This window comes from Battus philenor, unplaced genomic scaffold (genome assembly GCF_028537555.1).
Source record: "Battus philenor isolate CCGP_79_NKW_IND1 unplaced genomic scaffold, ilBatPhil1.0.hap1 SCAF_30, whole genome shotgun sequence".
Lineage (NCBI taxonomy): Eukaryota > Metazoa > Arthropoda > Insecta > Lepidoptera > Papilionidae > Battus > Battus philenor.
In genome coordinates, this window is record NW_027181694.1 from 5494056 (window position 1) to 5519873 (window position 25818).

At 35.9% G+C, this 25818-nt stretch overlaps 1 protein-coding gene across 1 annotated transcript; it reads left to right on the forward strand.

The window, feature by feature from the left end:
* Positions 1-800: 800 nt before the first annotated feature.
* LOC137927281 (zinc finger protein ZFP2-like) lies at positions 801-24723 on the forward strand. The gene is made up of 13 exons (XM_068771063.1): positions 801-883; positions 6973-7104; positions 7465-7660; positions 8360-8509; positions 9007-9179; positions 11127-11257; positions 12010-12084; positions 13303-13435; positions 14802-14932; positions 16484-16622; positions 18605-18718; positions 22539-22736; positions 24559-24723. The coding sequence occupies exons 1-13, from the start codon at positions 824-826 to the stop codon at positions 24721-24723; spliced, it is 1797 nt and encodes a 598-aa protein (XP_068627164.1). The 5' UTR covers positions 801-823.
* The last annotated feature ends 1095 nt before the right edge of the window (positions 24724-25818 follow it).

The following is a 25818-nucleotide window of genomic DNA, read 5'->3' on the forward strand; positions in this document are numbered from 1 at the left end:
TTTTTATTAGCTGTCCTTCGCCCCCTTCTCGTTGTGTAAAATATATAACATAACAACAACAAAATCCAAAGAGATTTTGCATTTTATGAGTGTAACTTCATAAAATCTACTCTGGGTAATCTTTAATATGCCAAAAATTTATATTTATAAAATACATTTATAAGAACGTAAGCTCTCTCAGCCCCGGTTACAGGTAGAATTTCGTAAAATCTGTTCTTTGCTGACTTCTCGATGAAAGAAATATTCCCACCTAATTTCTAGACTCTAATTATTATGTTTTCAGAAATATTTTAATAAATCCGTATACAGTATATATATATAAGTATAGACTTACTATAACTGTATAATAATATCATTATGTATGTTAATACACCATGATCTTCTAATTATTTTATTTTATGAAAATATAAAATGCTTGGAATTGCATTTTCTCTTGCCATCTTCTGATAAAAAGGCAAACGCATCGTTCGGGTTCACTACAACATCTTTTCGGCAGTCAATATAAAATACATAGTTAAAATGTAGTTTGACTGCTAAATTAGATTTTTGATTTCGAACTTTATTTTATTTTTTATTTATTTAACAATGCGAATGAAAATAACAGTTATGTTTATTTTGGTTTATACAATTTAATGTATGTACAAATACATTAGAGTTACTTAGTCTATGGTATATTATCTTTTTCACACAGCTTCGTTATGTTTTTCAATTTTGACAAACTTAAATTGGACTACCGGCTTTATAAAATAGAAGATTATTAAATAGTTACCCGACCGACATGTCTAAAGAAATTTGTAGAATATGTTTAGTTACTAATGTAAGAATGTTAACATTGAAAAATACTTCTCTGAATCATTTATATGAAACACTGGTTGGAGGATATGTAAGTACTATTACAGAAATATATTTCTAAACGATTTAGTTTTAATTTATTGGAAGTGTAAATCATTATAATTTAAAATAGTTAGGCTGACCACTACGACGCACAATACTTTTAAGATAAATCATACTTTTACGTTCGAATTCAAAATCATGTAAATTGTAAATACTCTGCATATGTGGTGAATACACGATCAATCGTGGCTATTATCACCTTCTTCAACGTGCTTGGGTGGTAAATCACTTCTACCTGCTAAACGCGTATACTTTATCAAAGCAATATCAGATACATGATACGACGGTTGCTCACTTTTGCGCGGTAATCACGTATAGTTAGGAAATAAATAAATGGTGAAAGACAACTTCTATTTTCAGAGGATTTTTCCTAAAAATCTTTATTTAATAATTTAAAGAGAATCTGACAGGTAGTTTGTGAAGAAAGCAGTCTGGTAGAACACTGTATCAAATGCTGAAATAAGTATGTTAACATTACTTAGGCTACAAAACACAGATGAACCATAGTTTTGTCAATTGTAAAGCTATGGTTCGGTCATATTGTGAAGAATTGCTTGTCTGAATTGCACATTGCTTGTGCAACCAACGGCTGTTGGGATTGTAAGGCTGTTGGGATGGATATTGACTGATATATTTAATGGATTCAGGCGTTACATTGCGGAAGTCTATCCTAAATAAGAAAGGACCAATATCTAGCCACCTCCGCACATGCAGTGGTTGTCGTGCATGAAAGTGCACCGCCCGCCAGCCCGCTCGTAAATGCGCATGCGACAGACAATGCAAACTACACAACCGCCTCCGTAAATTCACTCAACACGTGTTTCACCCCTCCACGGGGCATCTTCAGGAGTTGTTACACAGATTAGTGCTAAACACCGAGTGGAGTGAATTTACGGTGGCGGTTGTGTAGTTTGCATTGTCTGTCGCATGCGCATTTACGAGCGGGCTGGCGGGCGGTGCACTTTCATGCACGACAACCACTGCATGTGCGGAGGTGGCTAGATATTAGTCCTTTCTTATTTATTGACTGATATGTTGATAAAGGTTTATTCCTCTCAGATTTTTTAACTGTTTGGGAGTACATAATTTTTTTTAGGGTATAACATAATTTGTTTGAACAGCATATTTTATGCAAGATTACATTTATTTCATGATATATGAACATAAGTATGATATTGGGATAATTTTTAAACAAATTGATGTTATAATAAAAAGTAAATATTATTAATAATTTTGAAGAATATTCTTCAAAACAGGTGGGTAAATGCATTGGTGAAACCACTGTAACCACTAAAAAGTTTTTCATCAGATTGATCAGATCACTTATTCAATTAAACTTCTGTAATCTTTTTCAAAAATTGTCTCACTAATTTGTGTCATTATAGGTCAATATAGCACAAGATATGTTTTGATAATAAATTATTTCTCCCGTTGCAACTAATACAAATTTCTTTGAAATATACAAAAATGAACATGTTAAATAGTGTCCCAATTTCAACAATATATCGGAACATCATGTGTTACTATTGTCAAATTAATGCATGATGTTCTGAAACGTCGAATGTAGTCAAAGGGTTAATGGTAAGTGGGTAATGTGTGGCAGTCCATACCAAGTTGCAATGGAAGTCTCTTTGGAGCATCCATCCTAGCAATGCAGAAACTTAGGCCTCCAATTCATTGAGAATGTAAATCCTAGTAAATTAAGTAATGACATTGCTCAAATAAAAAAAAAAACATTAATGTATCAGGGGACCGGAAATTAATGTAGATTTCTTAAGTTAAATTCACATGACTGCATTTTTAACTACTCTTTATTTCTGATCAAAAATATATTCACCTATGTTATCAACAACCTTTTGCCATCTAGTACACAAACTTTCAATGCCAGAGCAGTAAAAATTAATTGTTTTTTTTTTTTTTTTAATAAAATTTATCGACAGAAATGCCATTACTTTCCGGTCCCTCTAATATTTCTGTTTTAATCTTAGATCATATACAGGAATCACTTGTATATTAAATATAGTATAATATATGAATAGTCCGATTTGATAAAAAAATTGTATTAGATTGATTTCTCTGTAATGACTGACTTAAATAAGTTTTTATGTCCTTTGCATGCAATTGAAATTGCATGATGATTCTGAGAGATTATATGCAAGTTAATTATAAAACCAGGGGTAGCCAAACTGGTATGCAAGCCACATGCGGCTCTGAACAATAATTGTTGTCTATGCCAGCTCCTGGGAAATTAAAATAAATTACAGGTGTGAATAATTATTATTATTCCACCATAAAATTAGCGAAATCCAACCGGCATCTTAAGTATTATCAGGAGTGCTGATATATACCTGCGCTATTTATTATATCTAACTTCAATGCACATATATTGTACTTTTAACATATAATTTCAATAATTATAATTTTTGTAAATAATATTCTTTTTAAAAAAAATTTAAAATTTTCAAAAATGGTTCGCACTTTCAAAGATCTATTGTTTCTCAAGATGTTAATGCTGTTAGCCCTAAGGCTTTTACAGCTTCATCAGTACTAGTTCACGGAGCGGAAGGGTCCATGAACTAGATGCTTTCAAAGAGCTTGGCTACCCCTGCTATATACAATTGTCGATGTAGAATAGTTGCTTGTAGCTACCAACAATTGCAAAACATATATCTCCCTTACAAATGTGGGTAAACCCACAAAATATTTACACTCCACAACAAAAGTATAACCCACCCCCCCTAATTTTTTCATATCTGATAAAGAATTATAGTTATATTAATATATTACTAATACACAAAATTTGGGTGTTAGTAAGTTTATTATACTATCAATACATTATTTATTAAATGCATAATTAACCAAATATAAATGCTATTGGGTTTTGCAGTGCGACAAAAGTATAACCCAGGTAATGAAATTTAAATAAAAATTCGAGAAAAATATAACAAACAATAATCATTCATGTAATCTAATATTTAGTAGATCCACCACTTTTACTTATCACCTCAATCATTCGGTCCGCTAAACTGTCATATAGCTTTTTAATTACGTCTTGATTTATATATTGCCACTCGTCAACTATGACCTTTTTTAACTCTTCAACAGAAGTAAATTGTCTTGATCCACGATAGACAGCTCGTGATAAATTTCCCCAATAATTTTTAATTATGTTCAAGTCAGGGGAATATGCTGGCCATTCAAGAACTTGAATATTTTTTTCACTAAAGTAGTCTCTAACTACCTTTGCTCGATGGATACTGGCATTATCTTGTTGAAAAATAAAATAAGGACCAGCAATTCGCACTGCGTGAGAGTTAATTTGCTCGTTTATTACTTCTATATATTGTTTACTAGTTATTTTTCCAGAACAGAACTTAATATCCATTTTACCTGAGTATCCAATGCCAGACCATACCATTACACTACTACCTCCGGCTTGCCGACGGCTCAATATAAAATTATCTTTTCTTAAATCGTGAAAATAGTAAGGTCCATCCAAATTAAACTTCATTTCATCAGAATAAATAACTTTTCGCCACTTTTTTTTCCATTCAACGTGATCTTTTGCAAATTGTAATCTAACTAGTTTATGTTTAGCAGATAACGGTGGTTTTTTTGGTAATTTCTTACGTTTTAAATGCTTACACTCACGTATAATGCGTTGAACGTTTCTTAAATTAGTACTAACACCAGCCTCCGCTCCGATTTGTCTTGCGGTAAGCGTAGATTTTGACGCAACTCTTAGAATTGACCCTCTTTCTCGTGGTGTAGTTGCTCTCGGTCGACCTGTCCGTTTTTTCTTACCATAGTTGTTGGGATCTTTTAAAAAATTTCGCACAACACGATGACTTCTGTTGATGATTTTTGCGATTTTGGCCTTAGAATAATTTTCAGAATGCAATTTTTTAATTATATTAATTTCAGTTTCGTTTAAGTGTTTTCCCCGTGGCATTTTAAATAAAAAATAGACAAATATTAACTTAAACAATTTATTTATACGTAAGAACTTACGAGTTACACGAAACAAGTATAAACATGAATTGACATGTCCAATGCACCGAGCTGCTTGAGCCAATGAGACGAATGGGTTATACTTTTGTCGCGCTATCAAACCAATAACTTCGCCGCTGCATAACAAAGCAGCATCGAAACGTAACCATATATATACCATAGTACTAGAATCAAGAAAACAATGCTGGCGCTTTAGGAATTTATTTAAGGTAAGGGCACTAGTAGTTGACCATGTACTAGTAGTTGACCGTTTTGTATGAAATTTTAAATAATAAGCGTTGTGTTTATCGTATCTAATTAAAAAAATAATTTATAAGTAGCTGCTTTAGCTAGCTCAGAACTAAAGCGCATTGTGTGTAGCAGGAGCCGATAGTTGTTTTTGACAAGGTTCAACTGTGAGGCACGTTTCTTGATTTCGTGACTGAATATTATATTTATTCTATGTGAAAATTAAAATTTTAAGTTTTGACATATGTGTGGTCTTATTTACCATAAAAGTAGGTTTTTATTCATATGGTCAACTACTGATGCTAAATACGGTCAATTACTAATTTTTTTCAGATTTTGATTGGTAATGAAGCAAAAACTTAATATGAATCAAATTAAAATTTTAGTGTTTACGATTTGTTAAATTGAAAGACTTCTTAGCAAAACTTAATCTAAAGGGTATTAGAATTTCCTTTAAGCACCCACTGATATTCTAAAATTTGAATGTATGTGGTCAATAAAAAAAAAACATTTTAGCAGCGCTCTTAAGTTGTCAACTACTGGTGCCGTTACCTTACTTGTATTTAGTTTTACAGTAAATATAAAAAAATTCGAGGGGTGGGTTATACTATTGTCGCGTAGTGTATTAATAAAATAAAGTCTATAGGTGGTATTGTATACAAGCTTATTTCTTTCTAAAAATAACCTAACACATCAAAATTTTCATAAATATCTTAATGTTATATTTATTATGCAATAAATCAAAGACATATAGCAGTGAATTTTTTTAATGGATCACGCTATTTGGGGCCTATTGTACCCCTAACTTATTTTTGGGATAGGGACTTTTATTTTCTTTTAATTACTTTTTTGCAAAATACCTCGCTTTCGTTTTGCGTTTTTTTCGAAGTTGCGTCGCTGCTTAATTAGTACTAATTTTCACTGTGCGTCGTTAGATTTTCGAGGTTGCGTTGTTTTGGGTTCGAGTTTTTAATTTTTTTTTAAATATTCTTTTTTCTAAAAGATGGCAACACTTTTGTTTCTAATTGCGTCATGCCGTCAAAACTCGGGGATTCCCTTTTTAACTAAAAATCAACGCAAGTTTAATACAGTTTTATTTTCACTTTGTTTTCCTTAGTTTAGATTTCAGTTTCAATTACGTAGTGTGTTGTAATGAAGTGTTTTGTGGTTTCTTAAAAGAGAATTATAAATTTATATTAAAATTTATATAAATTTATATACGTATTGTTGTTATATAATTTATATGTATTGTTATATATACGTATTGTTTTCTGGTTACAAAAAAGGTATATATTTTTCCAATTTATTTATGGGCAGAGTAATATTATTTTAGTTTTTTAAATGTTAATTTTGTTCAATTTTATTTTTAAAAAGTAATATTTTCGTGACCCTGGAACCTATCTTCGATCTTTAGATGGCTTGCTATAGAAAATCTTAATTCACTTTGCGGCATATCAATTTGCGTCGTGTTTTTTGGAACGTAACCACGACGCAAAGTGATGTATTGATGTAATTTATTTATATATTTATTATAATTGCTTACATTTATTCTATTTTATTTATAGTTTTCTTAAATTATTGACTCTATTTCTTTTTGTTACTTGTATCACAATTTTTCTATATAACCTAAAGAAGTCAAGTCGCATCTCATTGTTCTCAATTAGCAAGGCTATTGTGTCCTCGTGGATCTTAGTGCCTAACTGACATTCGGAGTCAACCTGGAGTTTTCCGAATACACTGCTATATGAGCAGTTTATTGTAATACTAGACCAAGTTGCCCACACATATAACAAGTGCAACTTTATTTGTATTATATCACATTATCATTGTTCATTTCAGCCAAACACAAAACATAACATGTCAGATGTGGTATGTTATATGTGCTATGCGAGACTGAAAAGTTGCAGAAGATTGCAGATGCAAGCGCTCAAGTCTAAAGACATATTACAGGAGATGATTGGAGAAGTTATGGTATTATAAATTTGATCATTTTATTAATCATCATTATCATTATAATCACGAGACCCACTGCTGGACATAGGCCAATGATATCTTCCAATAAGACCAGTAGGAAGAGGACTGCATTCTGCCCACAGCCTAAACAAAGTTGTCTGTTTACATTAAGGGTCGACATCCCACGCTGTGGACATCCAGAACCTTTGGTCCCATTAAGATTGGAAGATACATTATAAAGTATTTATTTAATATATGAGAGAGTTTTATGTAATATATGAGGGAGGCCTATGTGAGCCAACAGAAAAAAAAAATCTTGCCGTTGACTTTTTATTTATATCTATCTTTATATATTTTATTTGAAATATATTATTACAGAATGTACTAACACAATTCAACACACAAGTACCTGGAGATTCATTGCATATAACACCGGTGTATCATGTAAATTTGGAACCGATGCAAGAATTAGATTTGGAGATTACTTGTAAAATTGAACCGGAGCCTTTTCCTAGCACTGTTAAACTTGAAAATAGAATTGGGATTCAGAAAGAAGACAATATAGCAGTAGCAGGTATATATAAGCTTAGTCCGATTAGAAACTTAGAAAACAATGTTTAGCTAATTAAAATTGTGAGCCAATCACGAAATGAGGAGTATTGTAGAACGCCCTCTTTCGCTTGATGTATGTAAGCAATTATATTTCTATGCGTTTCCCCTTTTCGATGTGTTGCTGATTTATGTAATATAGCTTTTACAAGTTTTTTTAAATTGTTTCTTGATGGAAATCTCAACTCAAAAGTTTAATCAATAGATTTGGTGAACTTTCCCTGAGCTTGAAGATACTTTGAAGTTAATTAATGAATTAGTCCAGGCACCAGACAATTTGAAAGATCAGGTGCTTATCATTTCAGCCTTGGAATGTCCACTTCTGGACTTAAAGATTTCAATAAGACTGGGTGGAAGCGGCTTTCATCTGGCATCTTCATACAGCCTTAATAAAGCAGTCTTTTCACCATGGGTGAAATGTTTAAACTGCACTTATCAACCTTTGGTCTCCACTTTATAACTACCATATGCTATGCATATGTGGTCATCCACTCTGTATGCTATGTAGCCTGTCTGCTAAAGAGGTATCCAGAGCATAACCTCCTGTGGCTTGTGCAACTAGTTTATCAATAAGGTCCAGCATGGTCATCAGTAGTGATGACGGGATGTTTCATGTTTTATTATTATTCATGAATTAACTTTAAAATTCAATGAATTGTTACAGAATTTGATAAAATTGAAGATTTTCCAGAGGATTCTACTCAAGATAGACTAACCGATTCTGAAGATGATCTGCCGCTGATATCAATTGGATCTAATAGTAAAAAGAAACCAGCAAGTACTGTAAAGAAAAGGAAAAGTAGAGATGATAAAGGTATTAATTTATATGTTTATCTAGATTACATTAGTAACTTTTTTGTGGGCACCGATGCCCGCGTATAGCATTACAGTACATCATCAGGTCAGCCGTTGGTCACCCACAAGGAATGCCTCCTCCCACAATGACTGGTCTTGGGATACTCGCATCCAGTGACTTTCAACAACCATGACTATAAGGTTCACCAAGGGTCCATTTCAGATGAAGAATTCTTCTAGCTACATCTTTGCATTGCTCTCTGAGTGATCTTCAGCCTTACAAGGCCCGTCGTAAACGACCACGTCTCAAGGTCTTTAGAAATGGCTGAATTTTGGAGGAGATATTCCGGAGCTTCTCGAACCTCCATTAGACGTCTGTGACATTCATATATTGACCCAGAGCTCATAGTGTGACTCTTAAGGGCTAGTAACACGGCTCTTCTGTCGGAGATCCAACATGGACATCCTTTAACTGAAGTTATGATGAATGATGAGATTTATTATTACATATTTCAGAGTTCAAAGTGGAAGCAAATGAGATAGAGTTGACAGAGGAGGAGCAGAAAATGGAACTGCTGGTCAGAGCCAATTCGGAGAACTATTTGAACTCTCCATATAAATGCGAGAAATGTTACAAGGGCTTCGTCCATCCACAAGCGTTCAGCAACCACATGGAGAAACATGATCAAGTAAGTTGTGTTTTTTTATTAACACCTTTGTCTACATTAGAGTTCCCCAAACTTTTTTGTGTTGTAGACCCCTTGCCATGTTTTTCCGTGATGTGATGGGTAGATTCCCTACTTACCTGATATTGGTTTCTTGTAAATTTCTAACTGTAGTGAAGTTTAGTGTTAAAAACACATGTTAATTTATACATTTATTAATTCAATTTAAATTAAAACCACTCTAAATAACAAAAACTTTGTATCTGTTATGTAAAATATACGTAACAAACCACAAAGCGAATACCAACATACTACAACTTACACAATTTTATAAACATATATAATAATTTTTTTACTTCATAGGTACTTTTATGAATAAGGTAAATGTTTTGATATTATAAGATAGTATGATGTAAGTAAATAGGTACTATCAGTGTATGTGTTGAGATCCGCTATCATGGACCCCTATTTTCATTTCATGGACCCAAAATTTATTTTTGCTGACGTAGACCCTTTGCAGGTTGTCATAGACCCCTAGGAGTCGATATAGACCACTTTGCGAATCACTGGTCTACTCGATACTAGCCAATTGCGCGAGCTATAGTAAACAAAAGAATCGATCGCGGGCCGCGCCATTCATCTGTTCAGCCGCGTACCTGAATTGGCGCAAAATGTGTACCATTCATGACATATGTTTTTCAGAGTAATGAAAAGAATTGTGAAATTATAAACAATGTTTAGGTGAAAATAGTAATTTTTAGATGTCTAGGGTGCATTCATAATCAATAAATCAGTTGACAAAAATTATATGTGGCATCTTATGCACCCGTGACACGTGGCTTTCGTTTATGGCACAAATTCTTTACCACGAGTTAGACTTGTGGTTTTCGTTTATGGCACAAATTCTTTACCACGAGCTAGACTTGTGGTTTTCGTTTATGGCAAAAATTCTTTACCACGAGTTAGACTTGTGGTTTTCGTTTATGGCACAAATTCTTTACCACGAGCTAGACTTGTGGTTTTCGTTTATGGCAAAAATTCTTTACCACGAGTTAGACTTGTGGTTTTCGTTTATGGCACAAATTCTTTACCACGAGCTAGACTTGTGGTTTTCGTTTATGGCACAAATTCTTTACCACGAGTTAGACTTGTGGTTTTCGTTTATGGCACAAATTCTTTACCACGAGCTAGACTTGTGGTTTTCGTTTATGGCACAAATTCTTTACCACGAGCTAGACTTGTGGTTTTCGTTTATGGCACAAATTCTTTACCACGAGTTAGACTTGTGGTTTTCGTTTATGGCACAAATTATTCACCACGATCAGAGTTGGTAATAGACCAAAGGGTTAAGTAATAAGAAATTGTTTAGTCAGATAAATATTTAATATTGGCACTACCATAATATAAGATTTGATTGGTCATTTCAAAGTTATATATTTCAATCATTACAATGTTATTATTAGATATTGATAGATTTGTAAACACCTTTTTATCGCAGCCTGGGTAAGTTAGTCACCGATATGGTTAGGGATGCAAGAAGTTGCTGGATACGGCTAAGACTGGTCATCGTGGCGATTTTTCGGGGAGACCTATGCCCTGCAGTGGGCATCAATAAATATGACAATGTACCTATGGCATATGAAAAAGAAAATTATTGTTTGAGCCGCTGGTGTGTTTGGGTTTGTTAGAACATACTACCACAGGTTTCGCTAAAAGGCATGTTACTCTATTTCAGAGTATATTAACGAATTTTTTTTTGGAAATGAATTGTTCTAATTTTAAGGAAAAAGAGAGTTTAGATATAATTACCAAAACATTCAAACCCTACTGAGTGTATTGTTCTTAGTTGATGGTGCTTTACATTCTAGCCTAAAAATTAATTTTAAGCTTAAAATTATAAATAATTGTAACGAGTTCATATAATAAAGCTGTTTTAATATTGACATCTTACATATACATATCATCTTACAGAGAAGCGGTGCCCACGAGTGTGGTGTATGTCGTCTCAGATACGGAGGCGCCAGGCAGTTGCGAGCTCACGTGGCGTCTGCACACGCCCGTCGGTACGCCTGCACTAAATGCCCTCATCGCTCTCACACTAGGTAAGTCAGTACTATCGTAGACACGCTCTGAAGACATGTGAGGCAGGCCACTTATAATTGGTCCTATAAGAAATAAGGGGGCTCATGTCTAGCAGTGGACTTGTTACGGCTAAAATGATGATGAAAGACAGGCCCTTACGCACAATTTATCTTTATCGGATACATCTGTTGAAAATCGCGCACTCGTACACACAGCCACTCACATATTTGGCCACACGTACACTCGCACACTCGGATACTAGGACACTCGCACTCTGGAGCACTGACATTCGCACATTCACACGCTCGGACACTCGCACACACGCACTCGCATACTCACAAACTTGTACACTCGTACCAACGCACACTCGGACACTCGCACACTCGGATACTCGCACTTTGATCACTGATATTAGCACATTCACACACTTGCACATTGACAGTCGCACACTCGGACACCCAAATACTCGGAACCTCGCACACTCAGACTCTCAGACAAACACTACACGGACACTTACTAAAATACCACACCACACTAATACTGGTTAAACTTCATGAGTTCAAAATTCAGATAATTTTTTAATAAAAAGACATTAGACGGAGGTGAACCGACGACGTAGTCATGATCGCAATAACTGGATACAGGCAGCGCTAGACCGGTGATCGTGTCGAGATTTGCGGAAGAATTTGCCTTGCAGTAGAAGTTTATCAGTTAAAATGGTGATTATGAAAAAGGTATTACCATTAAAAATGTTCTATTAAAATGTTTCCAGGCACCAAGCAAGAGATCACGAGAAATGGCACAATGGCCACACATACCCTTGTCAGATTTGCGGACAGAAGTTTCAGTGAGTAATGTAACCTTATTTAATAAAAAAAAATATATTTAATGGAATCAGGCGTTACCTCGCGGAAGTCCTTCCTAAGTAAGAAAAGGACCAATATTTAGCCACTTCCGCACATGCAGTGGTAGTCGTGCAATGAAATGCACCGCGCGCCAGCCCGCTGATAAATGCGTATGCGGCAAAAACCCACCAAATTACTCAACACGTGTTTCACCCCTCCACGGGGCATCTTCAGGAGTTATGATTCATTGTACGTTCATTGCACGACTACCACTACATGTGCGGAAGTGGCTAAATATTGGTCCAAAAAAAAATATATATCGCATTGTTATTAATTCTTTATAATAAGGTATACAACTAATGGCTGCAGTGGTCTAAAAGTTTTCTCGTAGTCCCTACGAGCCGGTGGACGCGGCGTAGATACAACCCCCCCCCCCTACGAGGTGTACCGACGGCATAGTTAAAGTAACGTAGACGCTGGAGGAGGGCAGCACAATACCGATCATCAAAGCAATCTTTGAGGAAGTAAAAAAAAAGAAAAAAAATCTTTGAGGAAGGCCTATCTACCGGTTGAAAAGAAAAAAACGAAGGTCATGTACCTTCTTTTTCTTCTTTGTCGTCATCATCATCATTACAGTTGCAAGAACTCCACTGTTAAACATAAGCCATCTCTTATTTCATATAGGACCAGTTGAAAATGACCCGTAGACCATGTCTCTAGTGTGCACTGACTTACCTAGTGTAAGTGCGATGAGGGCATTTAGTGCAGGCGTACCGACGGGCGTGTGCCGACGCCACGTGAGCTCGCAACTGCGTGGCGCCTCTGTATCTGAGATGACATAGTATGTTTATGGGCACCGCTTACATACAGCCTTGTGCACCTCGTGACTGGATGTTCTATGCTGTGCTTGATGGTTCATAGTCTTAATTCCAGAATATTAAGGCTTTGCTGTGGCCTTCACATTGCCATTTACATTTTTCAACCTGCAGAGCTATGTGGGCTCTTATCTTTTTATCATCATCATGTGAGCCGTTGGATGCATAATTCCTCAAAAATCTCCACGATGTCCAGTTTTACGAGTAGGTCTAAGGGAAGAGGGAGACAGATGAGCAGCTCTTATGAATGCCAACATCAGTGATGTCCTTCTGCAAGATCTATAATTTGATTTGATCTCCGGAAATAGCATATCTATTTCTAACAATCTGCAAATTTATTTCCAGGAAACCTACTTCGTACCTCACGCATGTAAGAAAGCATCATTCTGAGCATGTGTGCGAACGTTGTGGAGACAGCTTCGTGGGCAGACACGGTCTCCTGATGCATCTGAGCAAGTCCCACAAACGGGACGATCCGGTGAGTTTTCTTTCTACCTTCTTTGACATAAGGTTACTTGGTCATTCAATCCAGTGGTATACTACTACATATATAAATTGATAAACCCATTCAGTTTTGTGCATTTTTGAACCTTCAGCTTTAAATTTAAAGATGCAATTAATAAATATATTACCACTGGCTCAGAAAGCTGATCTGATGAGGGTCAGTCAGAAACTTCACAGTTAGTCTTGTGTACAATATAATATCGAACACGTATTTAAGTCAACTAAGTTCCACATATTTAGATCAACTTGTAGGGAAATAATCACAGTTGTCAAGATGCTTTCGCTTATCTGTCAATCCATCGGTCTACGCATGCGCAAAATGTAAGGACGCGCGGCGTATGATTTGTAGGCGGCTGTCAAAACCGCGTCTCACGCCGAAAAATATTATGAAATGTAATAATGACGAACGGCGTCAAGTGACATATGTGTAGTTGTTTGTGAATTTGTATGAAATCTTTATTGCTGTGATGGAATATGGATTTAAATACTATCTTATATCAATTTTGATCAATGTTTAATATTTACAAATGAGCGGTGAAAGTTTTATGTAAAAATAATTTCATTCGCATGACAAATAATTTATTACGACGTTGGTGTGTCTGAAGTTGTAGGCGGATGACTTTTAAAATAAACTGTGTCTATCTTTCATCCGAGCGTTTTATTTTTTGTGCTCCAGCACGTTAGGTGTTGTCTCTAACATTGCCTACCGAACCTGTTAAACTCCACCACAATCTTAAAACTCTTAAATGCAATAAGATTTAATAATATAATTTTTTTTAATTTTAGATTTGAAACTAAAAAAAGAAAGGTGTATTCTGTTATATTCTGTGGAATATAATTATGTATATATATGTGCACACGTTTAAGTGACAATTTACATATCAGGGGAACGGGAAAGTAATGCACTTTCTTACGTTAAATTCACATGATTAACAACTTATCATATGTATACTCGAGATGTTTTTAAAGACATAATTTAGGTCTTACGAGTTTAAGTAAAAAGGACCAATATTACTCACACTCTGTGTTTGGCACTAATCGGTGTAACATAACTCCTGAAGATGCCCCGTGGAGGAGTGAAACACGTGTTGAGTGATTTGACGGTGGCAGTTGTGTAATTCGCATTGTTTGCCACATGCGCATTTGTCAGCGGGCTGGCGAGCGGTGCATTTTGTTGCACGACTACCACTGCATGTGCGGAAGTGGCTAAATATTGGTCCTTTTCTTACTTAGACTTCCGCAAGGTAACGCCTGATTCCATTAAATTCTTATGAGTTTATCCTTATTTATTATATTTATTGTATGTCATTATTATATATAAAAAAATAAAATGTTCACAGCAACAAGACGATTCCACGGAGGCTGCGTTGGAGAGGTACTGCAGTGAGTGCAATATACAGTTCCTGACCATAAATGCTTGGAAGAAACACATCCTTACCTCCTTCAGGCATACCGGGAAGAATGAGACCAGGTGATTTACTTCTTATATTTCAATAAGTGTGCATAAAAATTGGTGCCTATAGATGCTGCAGTGGAATTAGAACATCTCCTGAGGATGCCCCATGGAGGGGTGAAACACGCGTAGAGTAGAATAACGGTGGTAGTTGGGTAATTCGCATTGTTTGCTGAATGCGCATTTATCAGCGGGCTGGCGGGCGGTGCACTTTATTGCACGACTACTGCTGCATAGCGGAAGTAGCTATATATTAGTCTCTTTCTTAGTTAAGAAAAGTAATTTATGATATAATAATAATCTTAATATATATAAATCTCGTGTCACAATGTTTATACTCAATGGACTTCTAAACCACTTAACCGATTATAATAAAATTCGCACACCATGTGCAGTTCGATCTAACTTGAGAGATAGGATAGTTTAAATCTCAAATTATAGTCGCAATTTTAATTTATTGCTAATTATTGTCTGTTATTATTTGACAGTCACAATTATCTGTTAACTCCAAACGATTCTAACAGATGTCGATACCTTTCGACTGGGTTGAGTAAGTAATCAATAGATGGCGCTGCTATGGTAAATCTACGAACGTGTCATATAAGCTACATTTTAACAGCATAATTACCACGTGTTGTTGACGCTATAAAATTAATTAAATTTATTTTGTAGTGGACGAAATACCGTATAATTCAATTATTTCCACTTTTTAAATTTTCACAGCAACGCGTGGCCAGGTCAGCTAGTACATATATATACGTGAAGAGACTGAATGTTCCGTTACCTTTGTTTTATTTTTTTTTTTAATTTTTAAACATTCAATGACAGATGTCAGTGCTAGATTGTTAGTTGTCAATAGTTTTTAATTAATAAACGAATGATTAGTTGCTTTAATTATTTATTGTTTTTAATTTAATTAAAAAAGTTATTTAAAAAATGATAAGTTTTGATGTAAAGAGACATTAGATTGACACAACAAATATACAAATGTATGTACATACATATAATTAATTATATTTGTGAAGTCATCAAACACAGTAATTGTTTCTGAAATGAAAGTTTTATTTTCGCTAATACTATACAGCGCACAAGTTTAATCATAGTAAAAAAATTATATATAATTACCTGAAATGAAAGAAACGATATTCAAAACATTTAATTCATATTAATTAATTTTAACGTTAATTTTCTTGATTAAAAATTAAAGGTTAGGAAAACATTTAAATTTTTTTTCCCACAATTCATTGACACATTGCCACTTTGACATTGACAGTTAAGAAGTTATGAAAATATAGATAATTAAAATAATTATTATGAAAAGTGTATTTTCCTTTTTTATATATACACTTCTATTTACTAGTTTTTGACAGCTCGACCAGATGTCGAGACGTAAAAGAGTGCCTGAAAGTTAAAAAAATACAGCATAATTCCACACACAGATACAATATAGCAGTAACAGTAATATATATACACAAAAGTGTTACTAGTAAAAGTCAAATAAAAACATAATTCACCTTGTTAATATTAAAAACAATTTGAAGTCGTGTCAAAACAGCTTGTGTTTCACAGTTCAAGGTGTGACTTGTGCGGGGAGGAGGTCAGTTCACTAAGCCGCGGCGCCCATATGAGGGGGCACATGCGGGAGCTTCGGGAACCTTCCACCATCACAACCCACCTGCCTGCCACCCCCGCTCTGCGCTGTGGACAGGTGATAACTTATTACTTCAAAACACAATATATAAATTTTTTTATTGCAAGGATGGGTATATTTTTTAGAGTTTTTATTATACTTTTTTTAATTTCTATGTTCCTAAGTTTATTTTTATTTTATCTACTGAATGTTCAATGTACTTTCTGGAGGGAAGAAACAATGACTTGAAGGATAACAGAGTTCTAAGATTTGCTTCTAATATTAAAAACTGTTAGTTATTCGTATTTATGTAATATCTTTTACATATAAATGTATGTGTATACACATGTAAATCTAAGTATTCTTGTATAGGTGTGTGGTAATGTATGCATTTGTATGTATGTACACCGTTAACTACCCTCTCCTTCATGTCTCTCTTGTCTGGTAGAGATCGCCTCAAGCGATAAGACCGCCTCTTTTACCCCAATATGAATTGTTTCTTTTTTTCTAGTTAACGTTTATAGTGTACAAAAAAGTATAAATCATAATAAACTAAATGTTATTTAACCGCCAAGGTTAAAATATACATATAAATATAGTGTTCACATAACAATAAACTTAAAATTGTAAGATCTTAATATCTTTAAAATCTTCGTAGTTATATAATAAAGTTTTTCATGATATCCTGGACCTTTCTGTTCTTAGTTTTAAATCTAAAATTAAAAGCGTATTATTAAATAAATCTTATTATTACATTTGAGAGTTTTTAGTTGATCGAAATGTGTGGAACTTGGTCTCTTATTTTTTTACTTTATTAGAGATAATGATTGATTTATGATTTATGACTGATTAATGATTTAAAGTAAAACAATGACAAAACTAATAAAAAATTAGTAAACAGGCATTCTGCATATCACACCGCAATAATTACGAGTCACAGCAAGCCGTCACGTTCCAATGAGGTTTAAATTGTATTGTGTGTACTCAATAATTTTGATAATAATAAGATAGACGCATTTACGATATTTTTAAATTTTGTTAAGTTTCTAGGCAGCTCTTAACCCTCCGTTTGCCACAACGTGACGCCTGTCGGTGTCGGGAACGAATGTTTTCAAATGATAAATGAAATATTATTGTTTATAATCCTGTGGTCTGTAGTACATCCAGAGCAAGCGATTTTAAACTGTATTTCTAAGGTGATTCGATATAATGTAGCCTGCTTTATTTCTGGCAGATCTGACCCATACACACCCAGGGAGTTCGGACAGATATGTCCATAGGCAGTTGACGGGTTAACAGATAAGAATTGCGAGCGAGTCATAGCTTACAATTTATAGTTTAATTTTAATTTGTTACTCATTTTTGGACATGTTACAAAATATATACATAGTTGTATAATAGTAAAGAAAAAGTACAATAGGTGGTCTTATCTTACGACGCGATTTCTTCTAGGCGACCATAGTATAGAAATAGGATATGTAGTATGTGTATATATATATATTTTAATGTATGGGGATCGCCTGATCAACCAATAACACGTTAAACATTAATCCATACTGTTGTCTCGCTCGCACAGTATTGAATAGCGATATTGAATATAATGTTTCTTATACATTCGACGAACTAAACGACCTATCTCCTACAAATATATACAGTACCCGGCGATAAATATTGCAAATCAACCTTTGGAAAGAGACTATCAGCTAATTTCGGCTTCGTAGAGCGTTATCTCTGTCGCACAAAACACAAACAGTCCGGTTTCTATTAGGAGCTGTTACAACAAGTATTATTTGCTTCTTTTGATATTTATCTTTTGCCGATTGTCTCTTGCCAAAGGTCGATTTGCAATATATATCGCCGGGTACTGTACTCATTATGTTAAAATAACATCTCAAATGCCCACCAGAAAAAAAGATATTTTGAATTTTAATTTACCTCAATGTCTGTCTTGTTTTATAACGCAAGCATGTGTGTTCATACATTTTTCAGACATTTTTAACAGCGACATCTAGTTTAAAATTGAATAAACATGAAGTGACGAAATTCTTTTGACGCTCCAGTGTGAGGCCCAGTTCGTGACGCGGTCTCGTCTCCAAGCGCACGTGAAGCGGGTGCATCTCGGAGTCAAGTATAACAAGAATGTGGTCTGTGAAATGTGCGGCAAGAGGTGTACGGTAAGTGAAATATTTTACAGTAACAATGTCTATAAAATGGCGTCTTGTACAATGCGGGTCACCTGTTGTGGTGGAGTTTAACAGGTTAGGTAGGCAATGTTAGAGACAACACCTAACGAGCTGGAGCACAAAAATTGAAATGCTCGGATGTAAGATAGACACAGTTTATTTTAAAAGTCATCCGCCTACAACTTCAGACACACCGACGCCGTAATAAATTATTTGTCATGCGAATGAAATGATTTTTACATAAAACTTTCACCACTTATTTGTACATATTAAACATTGATTCAAAATTGATATAAGATAGTATTTAATTACATATCACAGCACTAAAGATTTAATACAAATTCATAAACAACAAGACATATGTCACCTGACGCCGTTCGCCATTATTATATTTCATAATACTTTTCGGCGTGAGACGCGGTTTTGACAGCCGCCTACAAATCATACGCCGCGCGTCCTTACATTTTGCGCATGCGCAGACCGATGGATTGACAGATAAGCGAAAGCATTTTGACAACTGTGATTATTTCGCTATAAGGTCATCCAGGAATATTGTCTAATTAAAAAATGTGAATTTGTAGTATACTTGTGGAAAAATGAAGGGATTAGGAATAAATGATACTAATGAAAGAATTTGCGCTTGGTTTCGATTGAAGGTAATGCTTTTAGTCCGGGGGCTTTTACAGCTTCATCGCAACTGAGTTCATGGAGTGAAAGGGTTTGTGAAATTAAAAATAAAACAGAAGCCGGACAGACGCGTTTCAGTTGTATGATGACATTCGCACATAGTAAACCACTCTACCCTAGTAGAGGTGTACGGTGTTTATGTTGTATATTTGTGGCTTGATACGGTAGCATAGACCACAGATGCTGTCTACAGTTAGAGAGCTGGTGGCCGTCCCCTAATAACGGGTGTTGTGGTAAGTGGAGTGGGATATGCAAGGTTTTTTTTTTTTTAAATAGCTTCCGCTATTAGGGGCCTCTCGTACCCCTATCTTAGGTTAAATTTTTTTTCACATATTTTTTTATTTTCATTCTATTTTATGCCACAATTCTGCTTTCTTTCACTTTTGCTCTGTGGGATATGCAAGGTCACAGTCTTACCTGGAAGAAATGTTCATCTGTAGTGGCAGTAGGCAACGGCCTGGGTGGAAAGGATCCCAAGTGGCGGAGTGCGAGACAGATGTGGAGTGTGTTGGTCCTCCACTAGGCAGAATGATGATGAGAAAACGCCAACTGCATGTTTATAAACAGTATTCCGTCCTCGGGCGTTAATTCACGCCATTAAAAAGTACCGTTGCGGCCCACAGGCGTGAAATCACGCCCGAGTGACATTTTTTTTTTAAGTTTGTTTTTCGTTTATTACTTTGACAAATTGCAAAAAAAGTATGTCGTACTTGATTATTTATAAGCAAATATATTACAATAACGTCAAAATCTCTTTGACACGACTTCAAAGTAATGAGCTACTGAATGACAATAAAATATCCATTTAATGGAATCAGGCGTTACCTCGCGGAAGTCCATTCTAAGAAAAGGACCAATATTTAGCCACTTCCGCACATGCAGTGGTAGTCGTGCAATGAAATGCACCGCCCGCCAGCCCGCTGATAAACGCGTATGCGGCAAACAATGCGAATCACACAACCGCCACCGCCAAATTACTCAACACGTGTTTCACCCCTCCACGGGGCATCTTCAAGAGTTATGTTACACCGATTAGTGCCAAACACAGATTCTAATGAAAAAATAAAATATCTACATGCGCAGACGACATTACTTTCCGGTACCCTTAATATCATGCTCGCATTTATCAATTGATCAAATAAATCGGTGTATAACATGTGTTGTTTAGGCGAAATGTCTTAACGTTTTCAATAACGATGGACTCCGCTCATTGGTCACTTTTTAAACGGTTTTATTTAGTTCGACCCGTACAGAATTTGGGTCAAAATTAGAAATTGAAATTTAAGCACCTTCTCGTTGTCAGATTGATCTAAAATTCGGTACACATATTTAATTTAGATGACAATACAATATAATAAAATTAATAACATTATAAATCTAAGATGACCGCCGATACAAAATGGCGGATTACATATTTTTCCTTAACCTCCTCAATATGGGTATCAAATGAAAGGGCTACACTAGTAAAACACGATGATTATGTCAAAATTTAAAATTCAAGATGGACGCCGTTCCAATATGGCGGACTAAATACATATTTTTCCATAACCACCACAATATGGGTATCAAAAAACCGTTTAACTTAAAAGTTTTTTAAATGTATTTATTTGCAATGATTTTCCTATAATAACCTCCCTTTATTGCTCTTGTTACTTTGAACCCTTTAAGAATTTCAACTATCTATATGCGTTAGAGCATGGTTGCACAGACTTATTAAGACTAGGGGCCACTCGGGCAAATCATGAACTGATGGTGGGCCGGCCGCCAGAAGTATAGGTAATTAAATTTTTTTGGTTTTATTGTGCATATGTATACATTTCAATATTTCTCGAATGTACGAGAGTATTATTTTTGCTGTCGGCGGGCACCAGTATTCGACCAGCGGGCCGCGGTCTGTGCATCCATGCGTTAGACCAGAGTAACCCAAACTTTTTTGTGTCGAAGACCCCTTGCCATGTTTGTCCGTGTTGGGTAGACCCCCTACTTACCTGATATTGATTTCCTGTAAATTTCTAACTGTAGTGAAGTTTAGTGATAAAAATATAAAGAATTTAAATTAAAACTACTCAAAATAAAATTTCGTATCTGTTATGTAAAATATACGTAACATTAAATAAACATAAAATAAACTATAAATAAAATAACATAAGCAAAAAGTCAATATTTTTAGTGAGAAGGATGAACGATGCTTAAACAATAATTTATCAACATTTGGCGTCAATTTTGTAAGGGTTAATCTTAAATCTCCTCGGCTATTGATGTCCAACATCCTACAACTTACACAATTTTATAAACATATATAATAATTTTTTTACTTCATAGATACTTTTATAAATAATGTGAATGTTTTGATATTATAAGATAGTATGATGTAAGTAAATAGGTACTATCAGCGTATGTGTTGAGATCCACTATCATAGACCCCCATTTTTATTTCATGGACCCTAAAGAGTTAGCGTCTTATTAAAAGACGTTTGTAACACTTTAACAATTTATTTAACACACGAACAAATTTTTATTAGCGCTTGAGGGCGAGCAAAAAGGTCGTGCATTCGTCGTGGGACTCTGGGGCGCAATGTGCTCTGCGACCGAGTGAAAGCGGGCAAAAGAAATAAAAGAAACAAAAGTAACAAAAGGTCTGCGCCCGCGTCACCGGTGCGTGCATGTGCTCGCTGCACTAATTCGGCACACTAAGTTCGCCCGTCGGCTACGCTCGCCCACAAAATCTTACACCTATTATTCATTCAGACATCACATCAGTATATATACGACTCCCACAGACCCCAAATTTTTTTCGCCTACTTAGACCCCTTGCAGTTTGTCATAGACCCCTAGGGGACCCCTAAAGTCCCATTAGCTTCGGCGAATCTGAGGCGGAAGATGGTTCGAGACCACGTAGCGCAGAGGGCGACCACCGGGGGGATTTTAGAGGGTAGGAATTCCACATACCCCTGTGCTCCCCCCAGAGGCAGGGCCATCTTGAATACCGAAAGATTTCCACCACCGAAAAAAAAAAAAACGACCCCTAGTGGTCGATATAGACCACTTTGGGAATCACTGCGTTAGAGTATGTTTTTGTTTGTCGTATTATTGAAGAGTGTTTAATGTTTAATATTTTTTACAGTCGGCGGCAGCGTTGCGATGCCATCAGAGACGGCATACGGGCGAGCGTCCGTTCGCCTGCTCGCAGTGTCCGGCCCGGTTCGCGGAGCGGGGCCGCTTGAGGGTGCACTCGCGGACACACTCCGGGGAGCGCCCCTACGCTTGTCACGCCTGCCACAAGCGCTTCAGTCAGAAGCCTGCGCTTAACCGCCATTACAGAGTGAGTCATCATAATCATCGTTTCAGCCAACGCCCACTACTGGGCGCAAAAACATTGCATACCTACAGAGCGGTACAGCGGTTTCGGTAGCACTAAGCGAAATTAAATCACACATGATTTCAACATCACTGGACGCGAAGTAGTATACCTACAGAGCGGTACAGCGGTATCGGGAGCATTAAGTGAAATTAAATCACACTGGTAAATGGTAGAAAAAGGTCATGCGGAGTGATGAGTATAGCAGTAGGCTACAGTACATACATCATCATGATTTATTCATCACTGGACACGAAGTAGTGGACCTACAGAGCGGTACAGCGGTTTCGGTAGTATTAAGTGAAATTAAATCACACCGCTGAATGGTAGAAAAAGGTCATGCGGAGTGATGAGTATAGCAGTAGGCTACAGTACATACATTATCACGATTTCAACATCACGGGACGCGAAGTATAGTATATCTACAGAGCGGTACAGCGGTTTCGGTTGCATTAAGTGAAATTAAATCACACCGCTTAGTGGTAGAAAAAGGTCAGGCGGAGTGATGAGTATAGCAGTAGGCTATAGTACATCATCATGATTTCATCATCACTTGACGCGAAGTAGTATACCAACAGATCGGTACAGCGGTTTAGGTAGTACTAAGTGAAATTAAATCACACCAGTAAGTGGTAGAAAGAGGTCATGCGGAGTGATGAGAGGCTACAGTGCATTCATCATCTTCAATATACAAGTTTTTGTTTATTGAACACTTGGCCGGCTGGTTGGCATTCTTAGTATGTTATTATGGTAAACAGAGGACGCTGCTGTTCATCCTCTGGATGGAATTGTCTGTGAGCAATGGCAATGCTATATAATTAATGCACCAAGTGTGAATTATATTTGTTTGTGTCTATATTTGTAGTGACAATTTTTTGTACATCACTCTTTTTAATACATAAAACAGATGGTCATATATATATATATATATATATATATATATATATATATATATATATATCTGTAATGAAACCGTTTAAGATTGAACAAACAGACATTAACTATAACATCATTTAACGTCTCCAATTGTCTCCGATCAGCTGCAACCCCTGGTTACGAGCCAGACTTCTATGGCTGTTCCTGGGGTACAAGACTGTCACCCTATTTGCTTAATGTTTAATCTTAGCTAGCATATGATCCATCCATCTGCATTTTTGGTGATATATAACATATATATATATATGACCATCTAGCTGCCTAGAAACTTAACAAAATTGTAACACTATCGTAAATGCGTCTATCGTATTATTATCAAAAATATTGAGTACACACAATACAATTTAAACCTCATTGGAACGTGACGGCTTGCTGTGACTCGTAATTATTGCGGTGTGATATGCAGTATTGTTTACTTTTGTTACTGTTTATCACCAATAAAGTAAATAAATAAATAAATAAGAGGCCAAGTTCCACACATTTCGATCAACTAATAACTCTTGAATACACCAATAAGATTTATTTAATAATATACTTTATAATTTAAGATTTAAAACTAAGAAAAGGTTCAGGATATCTTGTGGAACTTTATTATTATATTAAGAGACCAAGTTCCACACATTTCGATCAACTAATAACTCTTGAATACACCAATAAGATTTATTTAATAATATACTTTTGATTTAAAACTAAGAAAAGGTTCAGGATATCTTGTGGAACTTTATTATTATATTTACGAAGTTTTTGAAGATATTAAGGTCTTACAACTTTTATATCTTCATGAAACTTCTAGAGAGTTCCTAGATGCATCACCTAAGTTTAATGAATCCATGATGGATCTTTCTCGAAGGTCCATTCGGGCGCCCGGCCGTACGCTTGCGGCCAATGTACGAAGTGCTTCAGCCAGTCGAATTCGCTGAAGCTTCACATCCGCACCGTGCACCAGAAGCTGCCCAGCGTCAGGAAGCAGGAGAAAACCACACCAGTTGCCAACACCATCGCCGCGCAAGATTAAATGCATCTTCGGTAGTTGTAACTTTACTTAGTTTTATCTTTATCATGTAAGCCGTGAAATGCCCACTCCAAGGCGTAGTCCTCCCCCAGGGTCCGTTATGAGAGGTCTAAAACTGCCCACATGGAATTCACGTGTTCAGATTACTTCTGGATCACCGGTTGTGGTGGAGTTTAGCAGGTTAGGCAGGTTATGTTGGTGACAACACCTAACGAGCTGGAGCACAAAAATTAAAACGCTCGAATGAAAGATAGACACAGTTTATTTTAAAAGTCACAGTTACAACTTGAGACACACCAACGCCGTAATAAATTATTTGTCATGCGAATGAAATAATTTTTACATTAAACTTTAACCTCTCATTTGTAAATATTGAACATTGATTCAAAATTAATATAAGATAGTCTTTAATTACATATTCCATCACAGCACTAGAGATTTAATACAAATTCACAAACAACAACACATATGTCACTTGACGCCGTTCGACATTATTATGTTTCATAATATTTTTCGGCGTGAGACGGTTCTGACAGCCGCCTATAAATCATACGCCGCGCGTCCTTACATTTTGCGCATGCGCAGACCGATGGATTGACAGATAAGCGAAAGCATTTTGACCACTGTAATTATTTCGCTACAGTCTCAACTATATCGTCGGTACTAGTGGGGGCCTAGTCTGTCGCGTCTTTGGGCGCGTGGGTGCCATTTGAAAACCTTCCCCCCTTAAAGAAGCAAAGCTCGAGGACTCCTGTGAGAGCCTCGGCTTGGGCCTCATTACGGATCGGGAGGCTGCAGAGCTCTTAGATCGCTTCTGTGAGCGCTCTTCCGCTGCCGTTACATATGAGCGGTTTATCGAGTTGAAAGTTTTTCTCCACCTCTCTTTTAATACTACCAAGTTCTCGCAGTAAAAATAGAAAAAGTAACTCCGGGAAATTTTGGACAATTATATATCGATGCACCGCGCTCGCCACCCGTTGGTTGTTTGCGCGATACCAACACGCCCCACCCCAGCGCATCTAACAGCACTCCTCAATAGATAGGATTCGCATTTGGTTCTCACCTTTTTTTTTTTTCGGTTGGGGAAATCTTCTGGTA